General features: G+C 43.8%; 1 protein-coding gene across 5 annotated transcripts in view; it reads right to left on the bottom strand.

The window, feature by feature from the left end:
• The window catches only part of RANBP3 (RAN binding protein 3), a 176,198-nt gene that overhangs the window by 86,159 nt on the left and 62,684 nt on the right, over positions 1-27,355 (bottom strand). For all 5 annotated transcript variants that reach the window (XM_073324310.1, XM_073324306.1, XM_073324307.1 and 2 more), the window contains 3 exons: positions 16,020-16,056; positions 15,828-15,914; positions 6,786-6,857 (listed from right to left, as the gene is read on the bottom strand). In XM_073324310.1, the coding sequence (XP_073180411.1) occupies positions 6,786-6,857; positions 15,828-15,914; positions 16,020-16,056 (196 nt within the window). The remainder of the gene's footprint in view (positions 1-6,785; positions 6,858-15,827; positions 15,915-16,019; positions 16,057-27,355) is intronic.

Below are 27,355 nucleotides of genomic sequence, written 5' to 3'. Positions count from 1 at the left end.
ATCAGGAACAGCCAGCATGGATTCACCAAGGGAAGGTCATGCCTGACTAATCTAATCGCCTTTTATGATGAGATTACTGGTTCTGTGGATGAAGGGAAAGCAGTGGATGTATTGTTTCTTGACTTTAGCAAAGCTTTTGACACGGTCTCCCATAGTATTCTTGTCAGCAAGTTAAGGAAGTATGGGCTGGATGAATGCACTATAAGGTGGGTAGAAAGCTGGCTAAATTGTCGGGCTCAACGGGTAGTGATCAATGGCTCCATGTCTAGTTGGCAGCCGGTATCAAGTGGAGTGCCCCAAGGGTCGGTCCTGGGGCCGGTTTTATTCAATATCTTCATAAATGATCTGGAGGATGGTGTGGATTGCACTCTCAGCAAATTTGCAGATGATACTAAACTGGGAGGAGTGGTAGATACGCTGGAGGGGAGGGATAGGATACAGAAGGACCTAGACCAATTGGAGGATTGGGCCAAAAGGAATCTGATGAGGTTCAATAAGGATAAGTGCAGGGTCCTGCACTTAGGACGGAAGAACCCAATGCACAGCTACAGACTAGGGACCGAATGGCTAGGCAGCAGTTCTGCAGAAAAGGACCTAGGGGTGACAGTGGATGAGAAGCTGGATATGAGTCAGCAGTGTGCCCTTGTTGCCAAGAAAGCCAATGGCATTTTGGGATGTATAAGTAGGGGCATAGCGAGCAGATCGAGGGACGTGATCGTTCCCCTCTATTCGACATTGGTGAGGCCTCATCTGGAGTACTGTGTCCAGTTTTGGGCCCCACACTTCAAGAAGGATGTGGATAAATTGGAGAGAGTCCAGCGAAGGGCAACAAAAATGATTAGGGGACTGGAACACATGAGTTATGAGGAGAGGCTGAGGGAGCTGGGATTGTTTAGCCTGCAGAAGAGAAGAATGAGGAGGGATTTGATAGCTGCTTTCAACTACCTGAAAGGGGGTTCCAAAGAGGATGGCTCTAGACTGTTCTCAATGGTAGCAGATGACAGAACGAGGAGTAATGGTCTCAAGTTGCAGTGGGGGAGGTTTAGATTGGATATTAGGAAAAACTTTTTCACTAAGAGGGTGGTGAAACACTGGAATGCGTTACCTAGGGAGGTGGTAGAATCTCCTTCCTTAGAGGTTTTTAAGGTCAGGCTTGACAAAGCCCTGGCTGGGATGATTGAACTGGGAATTGGTCCTGCTTTGAGCAGGGGGTTGGACTAGATGACCTTCTGGGGTCCCTTCCAACCCTGATATTCTATGATTCTATGATCATCTCCATCCCAGAAGCTAGCGCAGATAAGAAGGCAAAAAAAAAAACCGCACTCGTGATGAAATGTTCTTTGAGCTCATGCAGTCCTCCCTCACTGAAAGAGCTCAGCAGAATGCGTGGAGGCAAGCAATGTCAGAGTCCAGGAAAGCACAAAATGCATGCGAGGACAGGAGGCACTTGCGAGAGGAGGGGTGGCAGGAGCAAGATGATACGTGGTGGCAGCATGATGAGAGGAGGCAGGATGCAATGCTGAGGCTACTGCAGGATCAAACTGATATGCTCTGGCATATGGCTGAGCTGCAGGAAAGGCACCAGGAGCACAGACCGCCACTGCAGCGAAGGGGGAGGGTGGCGCACTCCAGGCACCCAATCATTCCACCCCAGAGGACTGCCCAACCAACAGAAGGCTGGCATTCAATAAGTACCCCTTTCGGTTTATGTACTGGCTGCCAAGGTGGTCCGGTCCCAAGATAGGGATATGCGTTCCGTCTGTCGCCCCACCACAGTTAGGGAATCCCATTGCGGCATAGCCATCCACTATGACCTGCACATCTCCCAGAGTCACTACCCTCGATAGCAGCAGCTCAGTGATTGCGTTGGCTACTTGGATCACAGCAGCCCACACAGTAGATTTGCCCACTCCAAATTGATACCCAACTGACCAGTAGCTGTCTGACGTTGCAAGCTTCCACGGGGCTATCGCCACTCACTTGTGAACTGTGAGGGCTGCTCTCATCTTGGTATTCTGGCGCTTCATGGCAGGGGAAAGCAAGTCACAAAGTTCCATGAAAGTGCCCTTATGCATGCAAAAGTTTCGCAGCCACTGGGAATCATCCCAGACCTGCAACACTATGCGGTCCCACCAGTCTGGGCTTGCTTCCTGGGCCCAGAATCGGCGTTCCACAGCATGAGCCTGCCCCATTGCCACCAGGATGTCCAAATTGCCAGGGCCTGTACTTTGAGAGAAGTCTGTGTCCATGTCCTCATCACTCTTGTCACTGTGCTGCCATCACCTCCTCGCCTGCTTTTTCAGGTTCTGGTTATGAACATACTGCAGGATAATGCGCGAGGTGTTTACAATGCTCATAACTGCTGCGGTGATCTGAGCGGGCTCCATGCTTGCCATGGTATGGCATCTGCAGGAGAGCAGAGTTGCAGCGGAAGCGGTGGCTGACGACGGATGCCACAAGAATAGATATTTATAGAGAACTACGAGAGGACCTGCGAGATGGATTCATGAGAGCAGAGTTGCAGCGGAAGTAGGAGCCCATGACAGCCAACATGGAGAAATTCGCTATCAAGACAAGAGCAGGAGAGAAGAGCTGCAGCAGAAGCGGTGGTTCAGTGATGACGGTTAGCAGTCCTACTGCACAGTCTGCTGAGAGCAGTATGGCGTCCGCACGGAAAAAAGGTACGAAACGATTGTCTGCTGTTGCTTTTAAGGAGGGAGGGGCGACTGACAACATGTACCCAAAACCACCCGTGACAATGTTTTGCCCCATCAGGCATTGGGAGCTTAACCTAGAATTCCAATGGGTGGCTGAAACTGCAGGAACTGTGGGATAGCTACCCACAGTGCAACGCTCCGAAAGTCAACACTAGCCACGGTACTGTGGACGCGCTCCGCCGACTGAATGCGCTTAGTGGGGGATACACACAACTGACTGTATAAAATAGCTTCCTAAAAAATCTACTTCTATAAATTCGACCTAATTTTGTAGTATAAACATACCCTAAGTGTGTAGAGTAGGCCTTGCCAAAGATTCCTATTGACTTCAATGGGAATTAGATCAAGCACCTTGAGAAATTAAAAACCTATCGCAGGGATAACCTATTAAAAATCTAAAAACCTATCGCAGGGATAACATTTTCTATTAGATTCTATAGGAAAATGTAAAACACCTATGGAAAAGTGATTGTGGCCTTTAGAAGTTTTAACTTGAGTAAAAGGTACCATTGTCGCGGTCATGCATGTGTTAGTACACCCGTAACCAGTCAGGGCACTAATACCATGCTTCGGCAACAATAAACCTGGCTGAGTGCCTTCACCACTGAACCGAGCCTGTGGTCGTTCTCTATGAGGAACATCAAGGTCTTCTGAATTAACATGCTGCACTATCTGCTAGAGCAGCTGATATTGGAGCTCCAAGAACAGTAACATTCCACAACACTTAACAGTGGAGATACTACATAGAATCATAGAATATAAGGGACCTCAGCACATGCCCTGTTGGAAGGGACCTCAGCACATGCCCTGTTGGAAGGGACCTCAGCACATGCCCTGCTCCTCCACAATACAAGCAGAGGGTCTCCCATTTTCTATGCTCTCACTCACCAGGGAATAGGCGGTGCTGTACTGTGTTACTGTGAATGGGCTCAAACGAGGCAGAGACTGCTTGGGCTTGAGAACTGAGCCTAGGTAAGAGCAGAAGGTAGGTGGGACCCTCTTATGTTCCAGTTGCGGTTTCTTCGCGAAGACAATGCTGCAGGAGTGAAGCCTTGTTCCAGGCAATATCTATGGCCAAACATCAGAACTGGGTGACAAAAGGACCTGACTCCAGTGTTTGCCAAAGCTTTCATACAGCAGACTCTGCCATGCAGGCTTTGTGAGCGTCATTGAAAAATAGTAGCAAACGCTTGTACAGATAAGTCCCAATTGGTCAACATTGAGTGATCCTGTTCTAGAAGGGGAGAGACCTATGCTAGAGCCATTCCAGTACGCAGGCTCAGTACTAGACCCAATTTACTTGATTGGGACGTACTCCTCGGGCTGAAGCCTAAAACAAAGTCTGCACTAGGTAAGGAACCCATGAAACTTATCATAGGCATCATTATATATTTCCAGCAGAGGGACTCTGCAGCTGGTCAACCAAGCTGGCATCATAAGGGCAGACAAGCGGGTATGCACAGCCGCTCCAAGTGCTGTAGCTTGCTCCTGCAAGGAGCGATTTCTCATCTGTAGCTGTAGCGCTTGGTCCCTCAGTTTCTGGTTTTCATCCTATAGAGAAGTGCAATCTGCTCCTGCAGGCTCACAGGCCCTTGAGGCAACAGTGGGGCAAGTGCCTCGGAGGTGTCCATACTTAGTCCAAGGGTTCAGCAGCGAGTCCTGGAGGAGACCAAGAGGATTTGAGCAAGCTGTTAGAGTCTCTGACAGAACAGTCTGACCTAATGGTCAGAACAAGGGGTGGAGTCAGGGCTGCAACTGGGAGTCATGCCGAAGATCAAAGCCAGAGTCTGAGTCCAAAGTCAAACCAAGGGTCAAATTTAGAGCCATGTCAAGAATTAAGTCAGAATTGGAGTCAGAAGTCACACCTAGGGTCAAAGGAGGAGTCAGCAGCAGTGGTCAGGGCAAGGAAACAGGAACTAGAAGTTGGGCATGGTAGCAAGAGTGTGGAACTAGACATGATAAAAGGAACAAGGAGCAAAGCAAGATAGCAGGAGCCAGGAACAAGGAGTACGAGCCAAGCAAAGAGGCAGGGAGTTGACCTCTGGGTTCTAGGCAGCATCAGATCTTGTGAGTTGTTGCTCGAACAAGTGGTGGGACAGGAACAGGAAGCTTTATACCCAGTGGTGTCCAATCAGCAGTCATCTGCTAGTCAGTGGGTATAACATTTGGTGGTGGGGCATCAGCTGCAGTTTCATCTGACTGCAGCACAGTGCATAAATCTCCCACTAGACAACTCCACAGGCCTGAGTTCCAGACCCTCAGTGCCTGACAATAGAGATGGCAAGGACCTTTGCTGGTCACCACAAGCAGAATTTGTAATAGATTAACTCAAAGAAGAATCCAGTTCTCCTCAAACAGAGAATTATACAAATGTATGTGTTCTGAGGGGAAGAAATGCAAAATGGGTGTTGGGGGTAAGGCAGCATGGATGTTTATGATGATCAATTTGTTGTGATTTTGCACTTCACCATTCTGCAAACTGTGTATGACAAATGGGAAGGAAAGTACAACAGAAACAGTAGCATAGCAATAAGGCTAACGGGGCAGTGGGTATTATGGAGGTTGTAAAAGTCACCCTAGGCTTTTGAGTTGGGTACCAGTGTTAAGGAGTTTCATTCTGCTCTTTATTATGGTGGAGCTAGTGAGGGTTCCATTGTTAAGATTCAGTTTTGTATTTAAAGCAGGGATTCAACTTCTCTGTTATGAATGAAGAATACACTGATCTTCTCCAATACTTACTGTGAGTACAGAATAAGTTTACTAAGAATTTGTAAGTAAATTTGTTAGTGGATAAATCAAAACTGATTATTTTAAAATGAGTTCTTTAAGAAATTTAGCACCTAAGGCCCTTGTCTCATCTCGAATGGTTCAAGTAACAGAGTAACACTATCTCCTCAAATTTCTTGTATAGTTAAAACTCACTGAAATCTTCTGCATAGGCTAAATTTGAAGAATGTCCTGTAGTGACACCATGAAGGTGGAAGACAAAATCTAATTCAACACAAGTTATATCTAATGTAGGACCATGCCCACTTAAAAAATTATCATAATCTCCTTCCTTAGAAGTTTTTAAGGTCAGGCTTGACAAAGCCCTGGCTGGGATGATTTAATTGGGGATGGGTCCTGCTTTTGAGCAGGGGGTTGGACTAGATGACCTCCTGAGGTCCCTTCCAACCCTGATATTCTATGATTCTATGATAATTTTATGGTTACTGAATGGTGTCACGAAAGGACAGAGTTAAGATTTTACATGTGCTATACCTTAAAATGTTTTCTTACAAGTGTAACATTAACTCTGAATTTATAGGTCTTAGTTTAGGAAAAAATACAACCTTTAGTCAAAATTACTAATCTGTAACCACAATTTTAACTCTATCTTAATGTAGTGTTTGTCTGAGAATCTTCATTGGGAGTGATTTCGAATGGTGCTGGACCACAAAGACCGTTTGGGGGCATGTGTACACACTTCTACTCACAGCTGGGGAAGTGCTAAAGATAGCACATGCTGTAAGTTATTGCAAAAGTGGGCAAAGTCCCTTGTTCCAAACAGAGGAAAGAACTGGGGCTGTGGTAACTGTCTGATGCACTGAAAAGAAAGGCGTGAAATTAAAACCATCTTCTAAAGACATTTTAAAAGTTCACATAAGGCTAAATTAGATTCTCTTTTCAGTAATGAAATGTTTGCATGATTTGTGGGTTATGTTATATTTGTAACCGTATACAGCTGACATGACAACAAGCTATTAAGCTAGTAAGGTAACAGATACAAAACCTGAATCATACCACCTTCCATTGTACAAAACAATGACATTCCACTTCACCTGAAGTTCAGATGGATTGCAAAGTGGGAACTGAAAACAAACAGTTTATATCTACAAGCTCCAGAAAACAAACCCTCTATGAATGACTGATAAGAACAATCTGCTTATGAGGGGAGACGAGCTCTAGCAGCTAATTTACATTCTTTCATCTAAGGGCTTAATTTTAAAATGTTAATTAGCCTGCTCTAGATCACAAGCGCAAACCGTAACAACTTGCTGAAAAAGGCAAAGAGATTAGGAAGCTCACCTGGTTCTGAGTCAGAATTTCCTGCAGAAGGTTCACAGAAGCTTGATGGCATAAAGACATTGTTCTTTGTTACTGTAGTCAAGAAAAAAGTTACTAAGAAAAAACCACACATACGGACACAAGAAAGTTAGTTTCCCTCATTGTAAAGTCCCTCCCTTCAATATAATAATTGATCAGCTGATACTGAACTCAAATAAGGAATTAAACAAGGGTAACACATAAATAATGCCAATCAACATAAGTTTAATGGAAAACAGATCCTAACAATATTTGTGAGGGTATTACAGATTTGGTTGATAAAGGTAATAGTGTTATGTATATACTTAGACTTCTATAAAGGCATTTGACTTGGTACTGAATGACACTTTGATTAAAAAACTAGAACATAAAACTTAAAGCACACATTAAACAGATTAAGAAACTGGCTTGAGTGGGTGTGTTTCTAGTGGGGTCCTGGAATGATCGGTTCCTGGGTCTAAGCTGTTTAACATTTTTATCAATGACCTGGAAGAAAATATAAAATCATCACTGGTAAAGTTTGCAGATGACACAAAGATTGGGTGAATGGTAAATAATGAAGAGGACAGGTAACTGATACAGAGCAATCTGGATCACTTGGTCTACTGGGCGCAAGCAAACAATATGTGTTTTAATACAGCTAAATGTCAATGTATACACCAAGGAACAAAGAATGTAGACCATACTTACACAATGGGGGCCTCAATCCTGGGAAGCAGTGACTCTGAAAAAGATTTGGGGGTCATGGTAGGTAATCAGCTGAACAGGAGCTCCCAGTCCAACACTGTGGCCAAAACGGCTAATGCAATCCTTGGACGCATAAATGGGAATCTCAAGCAGAAGTAGAGAGGTTGTTTTACCTCTGTATTTGCTCTGGTGCAACTGCTGCTGGAATACTGTGTACAGTTCTGGTGTCCACAATTTAAGAAGGATGTTGATAAATTGGAGAGGGTTCAGAGAAGAGCCATAAGAATGATTAAAGGATTGAAAAACATGCCTTACAGTGATAGACTGCAGGAGCTCAATCTATTTCGCTTAACAAAGAGAAGACTAAGAGGTGACTTAATTCCAATCTATATGTACCTACATGGTGAACAAATATTTGATAATGGGCTCTTCGATCTAACAGAGAAAGGTCTAACACGAGCCAATGGCTGGAAGTAGAAGCTACAAAAATTCAGACTGGAAATAAGGTGTACATTTAACAGTGAGAGTAATTAACCACTGGAACAATTTACCAAGGGTCGTGGTGGATTCTCCATCACTGAATTTTTAAGTCAAGATTGGAGGTTTTTTCTAAAAGATATGCTCTAGTTCAAACAAAAATTACTTAATGGAAGTTCTATGGCCTGTGTTCTGGGAGGTTACAGTTGATTGGTCACAATAGTCACTTCCAGCCTTAAAAGCTATGAATATATCAACGTGAATTTCAAACTGGAAAAGATGTTAAAAGTCAAGCACTCAAAAGTTAGGAAATGCCAAGGCTGGCAACAGAAGAGTAATATCTACTTCTTTAAAGATACCACATACAGGATTTCCTCTGTTGGGTCCCACCTAGACTAGGATTGGAAGGTATGTTTGCTTAATATTCTAACATATTAGAATCAACACTTTTGAAAAGTCTAGTGTAGGAAAGGCAGCGAATACTTTAACACTTGCTAAACTGGTCAAGCTGAAGCTTAGGCTCTCTTTTAGGCTTTAACTCTAACAGGTTAGTATGCAGCGTGCCTTATCTATACTACTTTTCAAATTGTTAGCACATTGTAGCAAACACCCTTTAACGTCACACCTTTTATTCTAGTCTAGACAAAGTCTTGGCAAGTAGGTAGCTCAAGAGATCTCCTACTCATGTCTATGTAAAAAGTGCATACAGCTACACCAATTGCAAGGCAATTGCTAAGATAAAATGTGTGCCCTGTGGAAGCATTAGTATCAGGCTTCTGAAATCTAGGACATCCTTAAAGAAACAAAACCACCAGATGATGGAAGAAAATGAATCTTCTCAAATGAAAAGCAATCACCATTGTATTGATAGTCTGATAAGGAATTCATCCTAGAAACTGAGGCCAAGCTGATGTGGCTTGAAGAGCATACATAAAAGCACACGGTCATCTCCGTGATTGGGGCAGCACAGACTTGACTTTGGCCAAAAGATTCTCTACTCCGGATAGTGCAAGCAATGAGCAGACCCTATGACTAGCAGGAGTCTCCCAGTACCACACATAATGGCTCATACCATGGAGAGATGCAATTAGACATCTATGAAAGGAGAGGTTACTTACTTATACAATAACTGGAGTTCTTAGAGAGATTTTGACCCTCTGAGTGCTCCACCCCAGATGCGCATGCACCCATGCACCTTCAAACAGAGATTTTTGGTCTGCACCTGCACCCTATACATTTTTATGCTCTGATTTGAGGGCACATAGGGGAGGAAGGAACCAATGCCACTCCAGTTTCTTCTCAAACCACAAAATCCAGCCAGAGGCAAAGACTCTGAAGTAGAGGGGAAGGAAGGCAGGTAGTGGAGCACCCATAGGAACAAACATCTCAAAGAATGGGGGGAGGGATACCTCAGTGGTTTGAGCATTGGCCTGCTAAACCCCGGGTTGTGAGTTCAATCCTTGAGGGGGCCATTTAGGGATCTGGGGCAAAAATTGGGGATTGGTCCTGCTTTGAGCAGGGGGTTGGACTAGATGACCTCCTGAGGTCCCTTCCAACCCTGATATTCTATGATTCTATGAACTCTAATTGCCATAGAAGTAAGTAACTTAGCCTTCTCCTTTGAGCAACTGTTCCTATGGTTGTTGTTGCAATAATTGGGCCTACAAATTTACTCTAATTGTGAGCAAGTGTGAAAAGTGAAAGTCCACAAAATGTCAAAATAACCTAGAACACATGTTGGTGGGAAAAGGTGAAAAATGAAGACAAAGATTAAATTAGTCTAAACAAAAAGGCCTACTACTAAAATTCAAGGACTGTTAAAGTCATGCTTCATGAACAAGCGTGAAACCAGAAATCAATGAACCAAAATTTGGTTGGAAATTAGGCCTAATTTGTTCACAAATTAATGAGAGTTCTCTTTCAGGGTCCTCAAAAAGAAAACCTTGGCGAAGGGTGGGGAGGGAAATCTGGCTACCGTGAGAGTGTTTGAGTGTCAGAAGAAGATGGAAGGAGCTTCCCCACCTTGGCTGCCATTCCCACCATCTCCTGAAACCCAACCTGATCATTGTGCCTCCATAATTCTGATCCTGAGAGATGTCTTAACCAGACATAGACATCTCAGGAGGGGCGGGGGAAGAGGGTGTCAAGTGGAAAGACAGTGGAATCTTGGACAGAGATCTCCAAGTCCCAGAAGGGATCGTACAGTTTCTAGCATGTGCGAGCGTGGGGCAAGTCGCTAGAAGCATCATTCCCAGTAGCTATGTTGTCATCAGAGGGTGAGACGGTACCAGCAGAAGATCCTTCTCGGTACCTCTCAGTAGAGGGCAATCAGGTTCTTCAGATACTTGCAAGTTCTCTTGCACAAGGAATCTAGTCAGCACTGGCAAAGAAGGGCACTGAGTGGCTGGCTGCAATGCAGCTGAAGATACCAGGGATGGTAAGGCCGGGCAATCTGTATGTTCCTTATGCCCATGGCCCATAGAAGTGGGGGCCAGGGTCAGCGATGAAGCTGGCTTCCTCAAGGAGTTTCTGTGTCTGGAAGACCAGCATCAGTGCCAAGCTGGGCTGCTTACTGAGAGATTTCTGGGTGCGTGAAATACTGGACATCCTTTTTTGCTGGTATGGAGAGGTCGGCACTGGAGGGGATAGGAGCCTCGATAGTATACGTACCCAGACACTAGGTTTCCTTGCGTCCCAACTTCTGGGGCAACTTCTCCCTCTTCTTAGGCTCTCTACTGGAGGACCTTGGGGGGGTGGGGGGGGTTGCTTTGTTTTGTTTTTTTTAAAAGATGTCAGGGTCTCTGAAGCTATCCACAGGTCTCTGCTTATTGAAGCTGGAACCACAGAAGTTGCTGGAGCACCCAGATTGTCTGAGGCCAATGTACTAGGTGTGGGGAGTGAGAAGAGGGTATTCGGGCCCTGAAGCAGTAGCAGGTCTCAAGGAATGTTCCACGAGCAGTAACTTGAGCCTGTCTTCTTTCAGCTTCCTTGATCTGCTCTTAAAGCCAGTGCAGACCTTGCACTCAGATGGAATGGGAGACTCTCCGAGACAGTAGAGGCAGCTGGAATGTTCGTCACTGAGGGGAAAAAGACTTATTAAAGGTCTGGCAGGGTTTGAAGCCTGGAGTTTTGGGCATGCTCCTCTAAAAAAGACAACAAAGAGAGGCCAAGGTCTCGGGGGGAGAAAGGAGGTCCCAACTGCAAAAACAAAATGGGGAAACCACCCAAAAGCACCCAACGTGTGCAGGGAATACATACAATAAAATAGAATAAAAAATAAAGACAAGCAAGCTAGATGAACTCAAAGCTAACAGACACCACAACACTCCATCGCTAGCCACAGACAGTTAGGAAGGAACTAGAGTGATCGCACATGTCCATTCTCCCATATACACTCTTTGATCGCAGCACAGGAACAGACCACCTGAACACTGCTACTAAAAACCTGTGATCAAAAGCGCATGGGTGTGCGCACACAGCTGGAGGGGAGCACCCATAGGGACAACTACTCAAAGAACACATTTTTTGATAACAGTAGTCAACTGTCTTACCAAGAGTTGAAACTTAGCTTAAATTACTTCCCAAGAGACAAAACTAAACTAAATAAAAGCACTCCACATTCAAAAAATGTGTGTCCACACAGGGGGTTATGTTATATCAGCACAGCTACAGTGCTAGAATTATACTGGTATAGTTATACCAGTAAATTTACTCACGTAGACAATGCTTAAGGGAAGTATTTATGAGAGTTTAAATGCACCACCTTATCTTAGCAAGTATTTGGTACCAGGTTGGTCCAATTATGAATTGCCTTTTGTGAGGTTTAAAATCAATAAGAATCAGAAAATCAGAAAATAACTGCCCGTGCAACAAACCCTAAGATCATTAGATAACAGAGGCTCAAAGTGGATTCACAAACCATTGCTATAATCAATAGTTTTTCACCCTACCTCACCAGGGTGTTTCAAGTCTTGGACCCCGTCACCTGGGAGCAGGCTGTTTGACTGGGATGGAATGCAAGACCCCGGCTGAGAGACTCATCTTGGTAAAAGCCAGGTTGAGTCTAAATCCCTATCAGGATTAGCATGGGGCTGCTGGAATATCATATCATATCATATCTGGGCCACCCTGGGACTGCTGGAACATGGAGTCCTCGCAACCTCTGATTCTGTTAGAGAGTTTTTAATGTGAAGAACACTGATGGCAAACACATCAAAGTTGGCTTCCCCAGCCACACAGAGGTAACACAAACACCAGACTTCTCTGAATGCTAACAATATTGGTGATCTGGAGAGCCATTCAAATTAACTCCAACTTTGAGGAATTCAGGACACTCCCTATCTTCAAAGCAATAATAAAATACCCATTGAGCCAACAATAAGCAAGTACTCTGGGCCAAGAATCCCCTCTGCTAGAGCTCTCCATCCCAGATATAATCTGTAATTTCTCATGCCTTGTTGGATTTGGAGGTCCAGTCTTGGAGAAGATGTGATACCGGTCAGCACAAGACAGGGAAATCCTAATGTCATTATTCTGATGACTACAATATAGGATGTCCTGAGATGAGCAGATCACTGTATCTGCATTCCCCACCAACAATGTCATACACTAAAAGTTTGCTGTCACCTGATCATGTACTCAGAGTACAGGTAAAACTGGTGCTCAATGATGAAAACAATCTGTGTCTGCCAAACCTGCGGTGCTTGGGATCACGTGGGTCTCATCTTGCTGACCCACGTGCGATACAGCTGCATGATTAAAGACCAGCTGGATCTTGCCATACAGAATGATATTCTGACACCTCTCAAAAGATAGATCTGAGTAGTAAATCCTTCCAACGTGAACACACCCAGTCAGTGAAAGCCAACAAATTACTACCCTCCAGCAACAACAATAGCTGACACGGACACCTCCAATTAAGTGCCAGTCACAATGCTGATAAAGCTGATATCCTAGTTTATTCTGGAATATTTTTGGAGAGGGGAGAATTAACTAGCCAAGTGACTAACATTCCCCAAATAATGAAAACATTAAGGACAGTCTCTGCCTTAAAGGGCAACTGCAAGGGCCAGGTTAGAATCACCACCAGATGAATAAGACATCCTACAAAGGCTAAATACCAAAATGTCTCACAGGGCAGAGGTTCTCCCTAATGAAACTGGGGGGCGGGGAGTTGCTGTTACTCCATTTTAGTAGGATTTCAAATAAATGACAAACTCAATGAGGCCTCCAAGCAGTGTCTCTTCATTACTAGCCACACTGGGTGAATCACCTAAGATTGAACGCGTTATAAATTTTACATGTTGCAGGACCGACCAGTGATGACTCCTTGTGAATTGATGCTCCATGTGCCCCAGAGACTATTGTGCCACATGCCAGTGACCATGGGTCTAGTGCCAAGTTCCCGTCCCAAATGCACTTCCATTTAATGAGCACTGTGATGAAGAGCACCAGCAGAGAGGTGCTCAGACAAAGCACAGCAAAAATTAAACCTAATCTTGCCTCCACAGGGGCTCAAATCTGAGTCAGCAGAATAGTTCTTCTGTCCCCCACTCCCACACATACACACTTCCCTCTGAAACATTAGAGACTGTCCACAACTTGAGAGGGGACACTGAATAGGATGGATCGGTGCTTTCAGGTAGGACACTTTCCTCTTAGAAGAATGGCTGGTGTGTTATGCTCAGGGTCATACTGATGGCCAGATTTGGGGTTAGGAAAAAAACTGCCCTCAGTTCAGACTGGCAGGGACCTTGGGGGGTTTCAACTTCCTCTGCAGCACGGGGCATAGTTTACCTGCTAGGATCATCTGGACATCATCACCTGGCCGTTGCAGGGACCTCAGGCATTGGTGGAAACCTTGGTCTCTCCTGTTCTCTTCACTGTTTAATCTGAGTCATGAATATTTTAGACTAACTGAAGTTTTAGGGCTAAGAATACGAGCAACTGGGTGAAATTTAATGGCCTATGATCTAGAGAAGGCCAGACTAGGTTGTCTAATGGTCCCTTCTAGCTTTACATCTATGAAACTAAACAGCTATCACTAAGGCTTTCAGGGAACCTACAACATGATTGTCAAGCATCAGAGGGGTAGCCGTGTTAGTCTGGATCTCTAAAAGGGGCAAAGAGTCCTGTGGCACCTTATAGACTAACAGACGTATTGGAGCATAAGCTTTCGTAGGTGACTACCCAGTTCGTCGGCATCCGACGAAGTGGGTATTCACCCACAAAAGCTTATGCTCCAATACGTCTGTGAGTCTATAAGGTGCCACAGGACTCTTTGCCCCTTTTACAACATGATTGTTAATTATCTGTACTACAGCAGGACCTAGGAACCCCAATCAAGGATCAGAGACACATCATGCAAGTACTGTACAGACAGAAAATAAAGAACTTACAGGCTAGATGTCAGACAGGACACGACAGTGGAGAATACAAACTGGGTGGAATAACAGGAACAACAAATTAGCAAAAAAACTGAAGTCTCAGTTCATCTCTTGCTTAACCAATGCTAGCTGACAGTGATTTTGAAGCACCACAGAAGCAGACACGTTAAGGAGCAACTTGCAGGAAAAATGGGCAGCTTTACCATTTGTGTTGGGGAGAGAGAGAGAGAGAGAGTGTGAGTAAGTGAGCGAGTGTGTGTGTCTCCCCCTCTTCCCCCCCCCCCATGCCATGTATGGGGAACAGTGTAAGAGAGTTGGTAGATGCTGGAGGGAGGAGTAGACAGGCAAGTGATGAAGATCACCTTCACCATGCCAGTGATGGCGAAGTCAACAGCTTGATAAGTCAATAGATCTGAAGGAAAGGGTGGGACTAAATGGTGAAGAGTCTCAAAAAGCAAAGATTCTGTTTGAAGCGGTGGAGGAGGTGGAGCCTGTAGAGAGGCACAGAGGGAGGTGATGTATCAGGAAGGTGAACCCAGTAGCAGCATTTTGAATAGACTTGAATAGAATGATGTGGCTGGTTTCATGGCCAGAGAAGAGACTAGTAGTCAAGGCAGATGAAAATGCCTGAACAAGAGCCTTGATGGTCTGGACAGAAAGAAAAGTCTGAATCTTGGAAACTTTAGCTAGGTAGAAGCAGCAAGACTTGGACACTGCTCCGAAGTGTGGATCGAGAGACGGGGGTGAGTCAAAGATGACGCTTCTATTACAGGCCTAAGTGATGGTGTTATCCACAGTGACAGAAATAATGATCCAAGGCCTGGAAACTTGCTTTACAGTGAGAAACTAAAAAAGGTCACTATTTATTTTATCTAAGACTAGTTATGGGGTGGCTTGATAAGTCTATGAACAGTAGAGAAGGTTTCAGTAGATACAGTTTGTACTGTATCTAACAGACAAAGATATAACAGGATCCAATGGTTGGAAGCTTAAGCTAGACAAATTCAGACTAGAAATAAGATGCACTTTCTTTGAATCAAAATTGCATGTCTTTCTAAATGATTCTGTCTAGCTGAACCAGAAGTCATGGGTTTGATGCAGGAATTACTGAGTGAAATTTTATGGTTTGTGTTATGCAAGAGGTCAGACTAGATGATTACAATAATCTTTCCTGGCCTTAATCTATGAGTAAAGAAAGTTGTTTAATATCCCTGCTTTGTCTACTGATTTAAGTCCACATTCCTTACTGTTTTGCTTCAGTTGTGGCAGTGATGTGGATGAGACTTAGGTTCGTGAGTGAAGGCAGAGGCAAAAGCAGCACAATTTAAAGGAAAGAGGATCTGCTCGCCCTCCACCTTACATAGTCTGTCCACAGAATGGAAGATGATGGCAGGACTGGAGAATTAGACAGAAATCAAGGAAGTACATCTTCTCCCTTATTTTCTTGCTGTAAAAGAATTAGAAAACGTTTTACCTGTCTGTGAAGGAGGGAACTGTGTTAAAGATGAAGTTCTTTCACGTTTTACAGGAGGACAGTAACTCCCATCCTCATGGTCAGATTCTGTAGAGATAAAGGATTTAGAGATAAAACAGGCAAAATTCTGATTAGACAGCAACTAGAGATCTAAAATAACTAAAAAAATAACTAAAACACTTCCTTTCTTACCGTCTCCATCTTCTGGACTTGACCCATCTGCTGACCTCTGTAATCACAAGATAAGTTAAGATATTATATCACAGACTGATAGAAAAAATACCCCATTCTCTAGACCATCCCATATGCCTTAATTGTTGGTTTGGAGACTTTCTGCTATCACAGATTGGTATTCAAACTGTAAAAACATTAGAGTAAATTATGTTCAAACATACTGGATAGCAGACAGACTCTCACTTAACAGAATGTAAACAAAAAGCACAAATGCTCAGTAATTAACATTAATGGAGACATACTTTTTTGTCAGGTTTCAGAGTAGCAGCCGTGTTAGTCTGTATCCGCAAAAGGAAAAAGGAGGACTTGTGGCACCTTAGAGACTAACCAATTTATTTGAGCATAAGCTTTCGTGAGCTACAGCTCACTTCATCGGATGCATTCAGTGGAAAATACAGTGGGGAGATTTATATACATAGAGAACATGAAACAATGGGTGTTACCATACACACTGTAATGAGAGTGATCAGGTAAGGTGAGCTACTACCAGCAGGAAAGCGGGCAGGGGGGAAACCTTTTGTAAGGATAATCATGTGCCAGCAATGCCCCTCTGCCATGTACATTGGTCAAACTGGACAGTCTCTACGTAAAAGAATAAATGGACACAAATCAGATGTCAAGAATTATAACATTCATAAACCAGTCGGAGAACACTTCAATCTCTCTGGTCACGCGATTACAGACATGAAAGTTGCGATATTACAATAGAAAAACTTCAAAACCATACGCCAGCGAGAGACTGTTGAATTGGAATTCATTTGCAAATTGGATACAATTAACTTAGGCTTGAATAGAGACTGGGAGTGGCTAAGTTAATTGTATCCAATTTGCAAATGAATTCCAATTCAGCAGTTTCTCGCTGGAGTCTGGTTTTGAAGTTTTTCTGTTGTAATATCGCAACTTTCATGTCTGTAATCGCGTGACCAGAGAGATTGAAGTGTTCTCCGACTGGTTTATGAATGTTATAATTCTTGACATCTGATTTGTGTCCATTTATTCTTTTATGTAGAGACTGTCCAGTTTGACCAATGTACATGGCAGAGGGGCATTGCTGGCACATGATGGCATAGATCACATTGGTGGATGTGCAGGTGAACGAGCCTCTGATAGTGTGGCTGAGAGTGGTTTTGTATGTGTGGAAAGGAGGGAAGGGAGAAAACCTGGATTTGTGCTGGAAATGGCCCACCTTGATTATCATACACATTGTAAGGAGAGGTTTCAGAGTAACAGCCATGTTAGTCTGTATTCGCAAAAAGAAAAGGAGGACTTGTGGCACCTTAGAGACTAACCAATTTATTTGAGCATGAGCTTTCGTGAGCTACATCCGATGAAGAGAGCTGTAGCTCACGAAAGCTCATGCTCAAATAAATTGGTTAGTCTCTAAGGTGCCACAAGTACTCCTTTTCTTATTGTAAGGAGAGTGATCACTTTAGATAAGCTATTACAGGCAGGAGAGTGGGGTGGGGGGAGAGAAAACCTTTTGAAGTGGTAAACACCCATTTTTTCATGGTTTGTATGTATAAGAACATCTTCTGTATTTTCCACAGCATGCATCTGATGAAGTGAGCTGTAGCTCACGAAAGCTTATGCTCAAATAAATTGGTTAGTCTCTAAGGTGCCACAAGTACTCCTTTTCTTTTTATGATTCTAAGCTAAATGAATTGTTTGCATCGGTCTTCACTGCATAAGATGAGGAAGAGTTCCACACCTAAGCCATTCTTTTTAGGTAACAAATCTGAGGAACTGTCCCAGACTGAGGTGTCAATAGAGGAGATTTGGAGAAAAAACCTGAAACAGTAAGTCAGTAGGACCAGGTGGTATGAACTCAAGAATCATAGAATATCAGGGCTGGAAGGAACCTCAGGAGGTCTAATCCAACCCCCTGCTCAAAGCAGGACCAATCCCCAATTAAATCATCCCAACCAGGGCTTTGTCAAGCCTGACCTTAAAAACTTCTAAGAAAGGAGATTCCACCACCTCCCTAGGTAATGCATTCCAGTGTTTCACCACCCTCATACTGAAAACGTTTTTCCTAATATCCAACCTATATCTCCCCCACTGCAGCTTGAGACCATTACTCCTCGTTCTGTCATCTGCTATCACTGAGAATAGTCTAGATCCATCCTCTTTGGAACCCCCTTTCAGGTAGTTGAAAGCAGCTATCAAATCCCCCCTCATTCTTCTCTTCCGCAGACTAAACAATCCCAGCTCCCTCAGTCTCTCCTCGTAAGTCATGGGTTCCAGCCCCCTAATCATTTGTTGCGTTCTGCTGGACTCTTTCCAATTTTTTCACATCCTTCTTGTAGCGTGGGGCCCAAAACTGGACACAGTACAGATTTTTCCAGGGACTGAGGTGAGGCTGACTGGCCTGTAGTTCCCAGGATCCTCCTTCTTCCCTTTTTTAAAGATGGGTACTACATTAGCCTTTTTCCAGTCGTCTGGGACTTCCCCGGATCGCCATGAGTTTTCAAAGACAATTTGAGTTCTGAAGGAACTCAAATATGAAGTTGCAAAACTACTAACTGTGGTATGTAACCTATTGCTTAAATGATCCTGTCTCAGACAACTAGAAGATAGCTAAAGTTACATCAATTTTTTTTTAAAAAAGGCTTGAGAGGCAATCCTGGCAACTACAGGCTAGTGTGCCTAACTTCAGTGCCAGGCAAATTGCTGGAAAGTATAGTAAAGAACAGAATTATCAAGCATATAAATGAACACAGTATGTTGAGGAAGAGTCAACCTGGCTTTTGTACAGGGAAATCATGCCTTGCCAATCTTTAGAATTCATTGAGGGGGTCAAACATGTGGAAAAGGATGATTCAGTGGACACAGTGCACTTAGACTTTCAGAAAGCCTTTGACAAGGTCCCTCACCAAAGGCACTTAAGCAATATAAGCAGTCATGGCATAAGAGGGAAGGTCCTCTTATGGTTCAGTAACTGGTTAAAAGACCAGAAACAAAGTGTCAGTTTTCACAACGGAGAGAGCTAAACAGTGGAATCCCCCAAGGCTGTGTACTAGGACCAAGCGCTGTTCAACATGTCCATAAATAATCTGGAAAAAGGGATAAACAGTGAGATGGCAAAATTTGCAGATGATATAAAATTACTTGACATAGTTACTGCCAAATCTGACTGAAGAGAGTTACATAAAAGGTCTCATTAAACTTGCTAACTAGGCAACCCAATGGCTGATGAAATTCAAAGTAATGCATGCTGGAAAACATAAATGCAAAGTAATAGTTGATAAATTCAAAAGCTGCAGAATGCAAAGTTGATAAATGCAAAGTAATGCATGCTGGAAAACATGATTCCAACTATACATACAAAATGATGGGATCTAAATTAATTGTTTCCACTCAAAAAAGATCTTGGAGTTATCATGGATAGTTCTCTGAAAACATCTACTCAGTATGCACCAGCACTCACAAAAGCAAACAGAATGTTAGGTTAGAAACCATTAGGAAAGGATAAGACAGAAAATATAATACCACTATATAAATCCATGATATACCCACACCTTGAATACTTCATGCAGTTCTGGTCAGCCCATCTCAAAACATATCTACTAGAACTGAAAAAAGTATAGAGATTGGCAAAAAAAAAAAAAAATGATCAAGGGTAAGGAACAGTTTCCATACGAGGAGAGATTAAAAGGACTAGGGCAGTCACAGAATCATAGAATATCAGGGTTGGAAGGGACCTCAGGAGGTCACCTAGTCCAACCCCCTGCTCAAAGCAGGACCAATCCCCAACTAAATCATCTTAGAAAAGAGACTACTTGGGGGGTGGGGGGGGGGGGCGGCATGATAGAGGTCTATAAAATCATGACTGGTGTGTAAAGCGAATAGGGAAGCATTATCTACCCCTTCACATAACACAAGAACCAGGGGTCACCCAATGAAATTAATAGGCAGCAGGTTTATAACAAACATAAGGAAGTACTTCTTTACACAACACACTGTCAAACTGTAGAACACATTACTAGGGGATGTTGTGAGGGTCAAAAGTATAACTGGGTTCAAAAACTATTTTATATAAGTTCATGGAGGACAGGTCCATCAACGATTCTTAGCCAAAATGGCCAGGGATGCAACCCTGTGTTCTGTGTGTCCCTAAACTTCTGACTGCCAAAAGCTGGACTGGATATCAGGGGATGTATCACTCAATAATTGCCCGGTTCTGTTCATTCCCTCTGAAGCATCTGGCACCAGCCACTGCCGGAAGACAGGATACTGAGCTAGGTGGACCATTCGTCTGAGCAAGTATAGACATTCTGATGTTCATTCTGGCACAAATAATCAAGAGCAACAAGGGACTTCTAGCATTTTGGACACTGCTGTACAATGTGTGCACTTACGATTGGTTTAGTCAATATGTCCTAATCCAACTCCTAAACAGGATCATAGAATCACAGGGTTAGAAGGGACTGCAAGGGTCATCTAGTCTAACCCCGTGCCAAGATGCAGGATTGGTTGTGTCTAAACCATCCAAGACAGATGACTATCCAGTCTCATCTTGAAAACCTCCAGTGAAGGAGCTTTCACAACCTTCCAAGGCAGGCTGTTCCATTTCCTACTGTTCTTACAGTTAGGAAGTTTTTCCTGAGATTTAATCTAAATCTGCTATGCTGTAGTATAGACCAAAACCTTTGCAGTTAAGGCAAAATAAAAAGCATGCATGCCAAATTTGCTAGTGGCTGCAGATGCTGCCAATATCATTTAAAAAGACAGTGGTTGCAAGCAACAGAAAGAGGAAAATCTCTCATGTGCTAATTTTTTTCCTGCTTAGCATGCCCATTGATATGAATGACTGGGTTTCTCCCCCACACCAGAATCCAGAGATGGTTCAAAGCTGTCATTCAGGGCTCAGACAAGAAAGCACCAACCACCAATAATTCCAGACTGAAAAACTTTCCAAGCTGCAATTTATGTTACCAAAACTATGTTAAATATCAGCAATTTCCACTAACCCTAACAACTAAGATATAACTTGCAGCGCAACAAAATCATACAAGGGTGAGAAAATAAGATAAGCAAAAGAAAAATTCAACTTGGGTAATTAACTTCAGCCTGCTTAAAAATTTCCTCTACAGTTCTAGCTGGAGGAAGTATGATTCCCTTCTTGTCCCAAACTGTTTAACAGTGCACACCAACACTACTCAGCAATTGCTGTGTTTTAGTGGTGGCTGAAAGAACACTGACGAAGAACTTGCTTAAACATTTTGGAATCCTTTATTATAGGCAGGGCTGGTAGCACTGCTTAAAGTTTCATGACACTTGCCGTTATAAGACGCTGTTTTCAGTTGCCTATAACTTTGCCCAACTATTTGGGCTGAAATTTTCAATGCTGGGTGTCTGCCTCAGGCTGAATTGTTCTGCAAAGTTTCAGCCAAAACGGTTAGCCATTTCCAAGAACAAAGCTAGAGAAAAATACTTTTTTTTGCTGCTAAATTCCTGGTCACCCCCTTTCTTTAGAAAACTCTAGGGACCCCATGCTTTGGAGCAAGGGCTTGAAATTGCTGAGCTGCATATCAGCAATGTGCCTTTTGCCACCCTCTGTAAAAATTCACCCTAATTTTTAAAAAAATCCCAGCTTGCACATGCTCAGTAGAGACTTGCTAGAGCTTGACAGCTAAAATCACCAACGAGTCTGTCCTCACTGAGCATGTCTGAGGGAAGAGCATCTTCGCAAGCAGGCTGGCTAACCTAGTGACGAGGGCTTTAAACTAGGTTCACCGGGGGAAGGAGACCAAAGCCCTGAGGTAAGTGGGAAAGTGGGATACCAGGAGGGAGCAGGAGTGCACGAGAGGGGAGGGCTCCTGCCTCATACTGAGAAAGAGGGACAATCAGCGAGTTATCTCAAGTGCCTATACACAAATGCAAAAAGCCTGGGAAACAAGCAGGGAGAACTGGAAGTCCTGGCACAGTCAAGGAATTATTTATGATGTGATTGGAATAACAGAGACTTGGTGGGATAACTCACATGACTGGAGTACTGCCATGGATGGATATAAACTGTTCAAGAAGGACAGGCAGGGCAGAAAAGGTGGGGGAGTTGCACTGTATGTAAGAGAGCAGTATGACTGCTCAGAGCTCTAGTATGAAACTGCAGAAAAACCTGAGAGTCTCTGGGTTAAGTTTAGAAGTGTGAGCAACAAGGGTGATGTCGTGGTGAGAATCTGCTATAGACCACTGGACCAGGGGGATGACGTGGACGAGGCTTTCTTCCGGCAACTCACGGAAGTTACTAGATCGCAGGCCCTGGTTCTCATGGGAGACTTCAATCACCCTGATACCTGCTGAGAGAGCAATACAGCGATGCACAGACAATCCAGGAAGTTTTTGGAAAGTGTAGAGGACAATTTCCTGGTGCAAGTGCTGGAGGAACCAACTGGGGCAGAGCTCTTCTTGACCTGATGCTCACAAACCAGGAAGAATTAGTAGGGAAAGCTAAAGTGGATGGGAACCTGGGAGGCAGTGACCATGAGATGGTCGAGTTCAGGATCCTGACACAGGGAAGAAAGGAGGGCAGCAGAATACGGACCCTGAAGTTCAGAAAAGCAGACTGTGACTCCCTCAGGGAACTGATGGGCAGGATCCCCTGGGAAAATAACATGAAGGGGAAAGGAGTCCAGGAGAGCTGGCTGTTTTTTAAAGAAGTCTTATTGAGGTTACAGGGACAAACCATCCCAATGTGTAGAAAGAATAGTAAATATGGCAGGCGACCAGCTTGGCCTCACAGTGAAATCCTTGCTGATCTTAAACACAAAAAAGAAGGTTACAAGAAGTGGAAGATTGGACAAATGACCAGGGATGAGTATAAAAATATTGCTCAGGGATGCAGGAGTGAAATCAGGAAGGCCAAATCACACCTGGAGTTGCAGCTACCAAGAGACGTGAAGGGTAACAAAAAGGGTTTCTATAGGTATGTTAGCAACAAGAAAGTCAAGGGAAGTGTGGGCCCCTTACTGAATGAGGGAGGCAACCTAGTGACAGAGGATCTGGAAAAAGCTAGTGTACTCAATGGTTTTTTTGCCTCTGTCCTCACGGACAAGGTCAGCTCCCAGACTACTGCACTGGGCAGCACAGCATGGGAGGAGGTGACCAGCCCTCTGTGGAGAAAGAAGTGGTTCGGGACTATTCAGAAAAGCTGGACGAGCACAAGTCCATGGGGCTGGATGCGCTGCATCCAAGAGTGCTAAAGGAGTTGGTGGATGTGACTGGAGAGCCATCGGCCATTATCTTTGAAAACTCATGGCGATCGGGGGAAGTCCCGGAAGACTGGAAAAAAGCTAATGTAGTGCCCATCTTTAAAAAAGAGAAGGAGGAGGATCCTGGGAACTACAGGCCAGTCAGCATCACCTCAGTCCCTGGTAAAATCATGGAGCAGGTCCTCAAGGAATCAATTCTGAAGCACTTAGAGGAGAGGAAAGTGATCAGGAACAGTCAGCATGGATTCACCAAGGGCAAGTCATGGCTGACTAATCGAATTGCCTTCTATGACAAGATAACTGGCTCTGTGGATGAGGGGAACACGGTGGACGTGTTGTTCCTTAACTTTAGCAAAGCTTTTGACACGGTCTCCCACAATATTCTTGCCAGCAAGTTAAAGAAGTATGGGCTGGATGAATGGACTATAAAGTGGACAGAAAGTTGGCTAGATTGTCAGGCTCAAAGGGTAGTGAACAATGGCTCCATGTCTAGTTGGCAGCCGGTATCAAGTGGAGTGCCCCAAGGGTCGGTCCTGGGACCGGTTTTGTTCAATATCTTCATAAATGATCTGGAGGACAGTGTGGATTGCACCCTCAGCAAGTTTGCAGATGACACTAAACTGGGAGGGAGAGGTAGATACAATGGAGGGTAGGGATAGGATACAGAGGGACCTAGACAAATTGGAGGATTGGGCCAAAAGAAATCTGATGAGGTTCAACAAGGACAAGTGCAGAATCTTGCACTTAGGAAGGAAGAATCCCATGCACCACTACAGACTAGAGACGGAATGGCTAGGCAGCAGTTCTGCAGAAAAAGATCTAGGGGTTACAGTGGAAGAGAAGCTGGATATGAGTCAACAGTGTGCCCTTGTTGCCAAGAAGGCCGATGGCATTTTAGGATGTATAAGTAGGAGCATTGCCAGCAGATCGGGGGACGTGATTGTTCCCCTCTATTCGACATTGGTGAAGCCTCATCTGGAGTACTGTGTCCAGTTTGGGCCCCACACTACAAGAAGGATGTGGAAAAACTGGAAAACGTCCAGCGGAGGGCAACAAAAATGATTAGGGGACTGAAACACATGACTTATGAGGAGAGGCTGAGGGAACTAGGATTGTTTAGCCTGCAGAAGAGAAGAATGAGGGGGGATTTGATAGCTGCTTTCAACTACCTGAGAGGGGGTTCCAAAGAGGATGGATCTAGACTGTTCTCAGTGATAGCAGATGACAGAACAAGGAGTAATGGTCTCAAGTTGCAGTGGGGGAGGTTTAGGTTGGATATTAGGAAAAACTTTTTCACTAGGAGGGTGGTGAAACACTGGAATGCGTTACCTAGGAAGGTGGTGGAATCTCCTTCCTTTACAGTTTGTAAGGTCAGGCTTGACAAAGCCCTGGCTGGGATGATTTAGTTGGGGATTGGTCCTGCTTTGAGCAGGGGGTTGGACTAGATGACCTCCTGAAGTCCCTTCCAACACATATATTCTATGTCTGAGCCTTTCACAGCTCTTACTCCTGATTAGATAATGCATGCACCATCCCCACAAAGTGAGTGAGCATCCTCCAGCCCTAGGCTATAGGGGCAAAGCTGGACTTTTCCTGTAATGGCTGCTCTGGGCTGGGGCCAGACTGAGCACTGGAACAGAAAGCAGGAAACCAGTTTCTCCTGTGCTCTCCATGTATTCCCTGCTGACACCCAGTCAGCACGGAGGAGGAAGACACGTGATTTGAATGCAGAGGGGACAACAGCTGGACCTCAGGCAGTACAGAGGAGGACTAGGGAACAGACTGGGACAAGGAGCCTGCAGGGATGGAGACTGGGACTGAACGCTAGCAGGTGGCAGCAACTAGGAATAGCTTGGCAAGGAAACTAGGTCTGAGGCAAATGGGCAGGGGGAGACCTAAGGGAACCAGTTGGAGAGGATAGGGAGACATTTCACAAGGAGCCATAGGGAGAACCGGGACTCGCTGGGCAAAGAGACTGGGTCAAGGAGGACCCAGATTGGGTCAGAAGCCTAGGGAGGAGAACTTGTAACCAGTTGGGTCAGAGAGAGATCAGGGAGGGAAATGGGACAGTATAACATGTAATCAAAGACTATCAAAATGCATATGCAAAAGGAGGACAAATTAAGATCGCACAGACCACTTTAATTCTGGCATTTCTCAGCTTTTGAGTGCTTGACTTTGCAACATTAACCTAATGTTTATTTAAAGGTAAATTAAGGCATCATCATTACTAAAGTTTCTGCTCTAAGTGTGCCAATACTTAGATCACTGAATTTCTACAACTCAAGAATCAGTCTTCTTTAGTCTAACCCAGTGGTTCCCAAACTTTAACAACCCATGAACTCCTTTCACTAAAATGTCAAGTCTCACAAACCCCCTCCTAAAAATAAACATTTCCAAGAATTTTCTCCTTTACCTCAGTATAAATTAGAAAAGCAGTGATCTTGGACATATAAAATTGGTTTTTATGACATGCTGATTACACACTATGTATTATTAATTATTATTTATCATGACAGTATCTATTATATTATGAAAACGGCAACACTCTTCCGAGATCTCACATCCGTCGCTTGTATCACTTTGAATAAGCCTGTTATACAACAAGGCTCCTACGTTTCATCGAGGAGTATCAGATGTGAAACAGCATGCAGGGATTTAAAAAGCCAACTCAAATCAAGAATTCCTCCTACACAAGCATTCAGGTCTTGAGCAGTCCAGGCAAACCACGCACATTACAACGAAGCTTAAACTTGTTCTTCATCATCATTTTTAAAACAATACTAGCTGCCTGTTTCATTTTAAAAACAGCAAAAAATATCCACCTCCCTTTGCATTTCTTATAAGGAGTCTTGAAGTGTAAATCTCCTCAGTGTGATACATATGCTATCTTTGATGTGCTTAGCTCTTGGAAGTCCAGGGGCTCTGGGCTGCTGACCCCGGGGTCCCTAGGGACAGCTCTGTCAGCCATTAGGGAATTTTTTCCCTGAGAACCCACTGTAACATTTCACGAACCCCAGTTTGGGAACCACTGATCTAACCTGATCTCCTGCATAACATAGGCCACAGAACCTCACTCAGTAATTTCTGCATCAATCCCAAAACTTCTTTTTTAAGAAAGACATCCAGTCTTAAAGACTGGATGATGGAGAACCCACCACGTCACTAAGTAAATTGTTTCAATGATAAATTTTCAACAAAGATGGTAATTAACATCTTATATCTAGTGTAAATTTGTCTATTTTCAGCCTCCAACAACTGGACCTTTTTTCCTGCTAGATTAAAGAGCCCTCTTACTATCAGAAATACCTTCCCCATGCAGACTATGATCACCTCTTAATCCTCTCTTGAATAAATTAAACATTGAGCTTCTTAAGTCTCTCACCATAAGGTGAGTTTTCCAGACTTTGAGTCATTCTTATAGTTCTTGAAGAATATTCCTAGGATCAGGTACTCTCTCTCCCAGAAATAGTGCTTGATTCTAATCCAATATTTAGAATACACTTAAGAAGACAATTTCCTCCTTTTGTCAAATACAGCATGATATGATTGATGAGGTCAAGGTACACAGGAACCTCACTTCAATAGCCAGGTAATTGTATATAGTCCATGTACTCCATGGCAGGTTGAAACTCAATTTTGTCTCAGTTTCATTTAAATTAAAGAATGAGTGTTTTAAAATTAAGTATGATAAATACAATCTATGCAGTAGTGTCCTAACGTTGTTTATTTTGATGGTAAATTCTATTTTACATTCTCCACACATTCAAGTTTTCAGTATCTCAGATTTCTGTACTAACAAAACAGCTGCATTGCAGAAGCTGTAAGGAGAAGCTGTAGTATTTAGCAAGTGGGACAGGGACAGTTGCCACTTTTGGAGGCATGGGAAGCAGTTTGCAGGCATGTGGAATTAGCTGGATGTTTTTGCTACCATTATGAGTGATACAGTTTTCAATGCTGACAGTTCAATTGCAGTCTTTAGATTTCAGATCTTTCACTCTAGTGATATGACTAGCAAAATTCACAACTGTTGTCTTAGGCTACCTACAAACTCAGAAGACACCATTTCATTGGTTTACACAG

Source organism: Lepidochelys kempii, chromosome 25 (assembly GCF_965140265.1).
Source record: "Lepidochelys kempii isolate rLepKem1 chromosome 25, rLepKem1.hap2, whole genome shotgun sequence".
NCBI classification, from domain to species: Eukaryota; Metazoa; Chordata; order Testudines; family Cheloniidae; genus Lepidochelys; species Lepidochelys kempii.
This window is presented reverse-complemented; position numbering and strand designations above follow the sequence as displayed.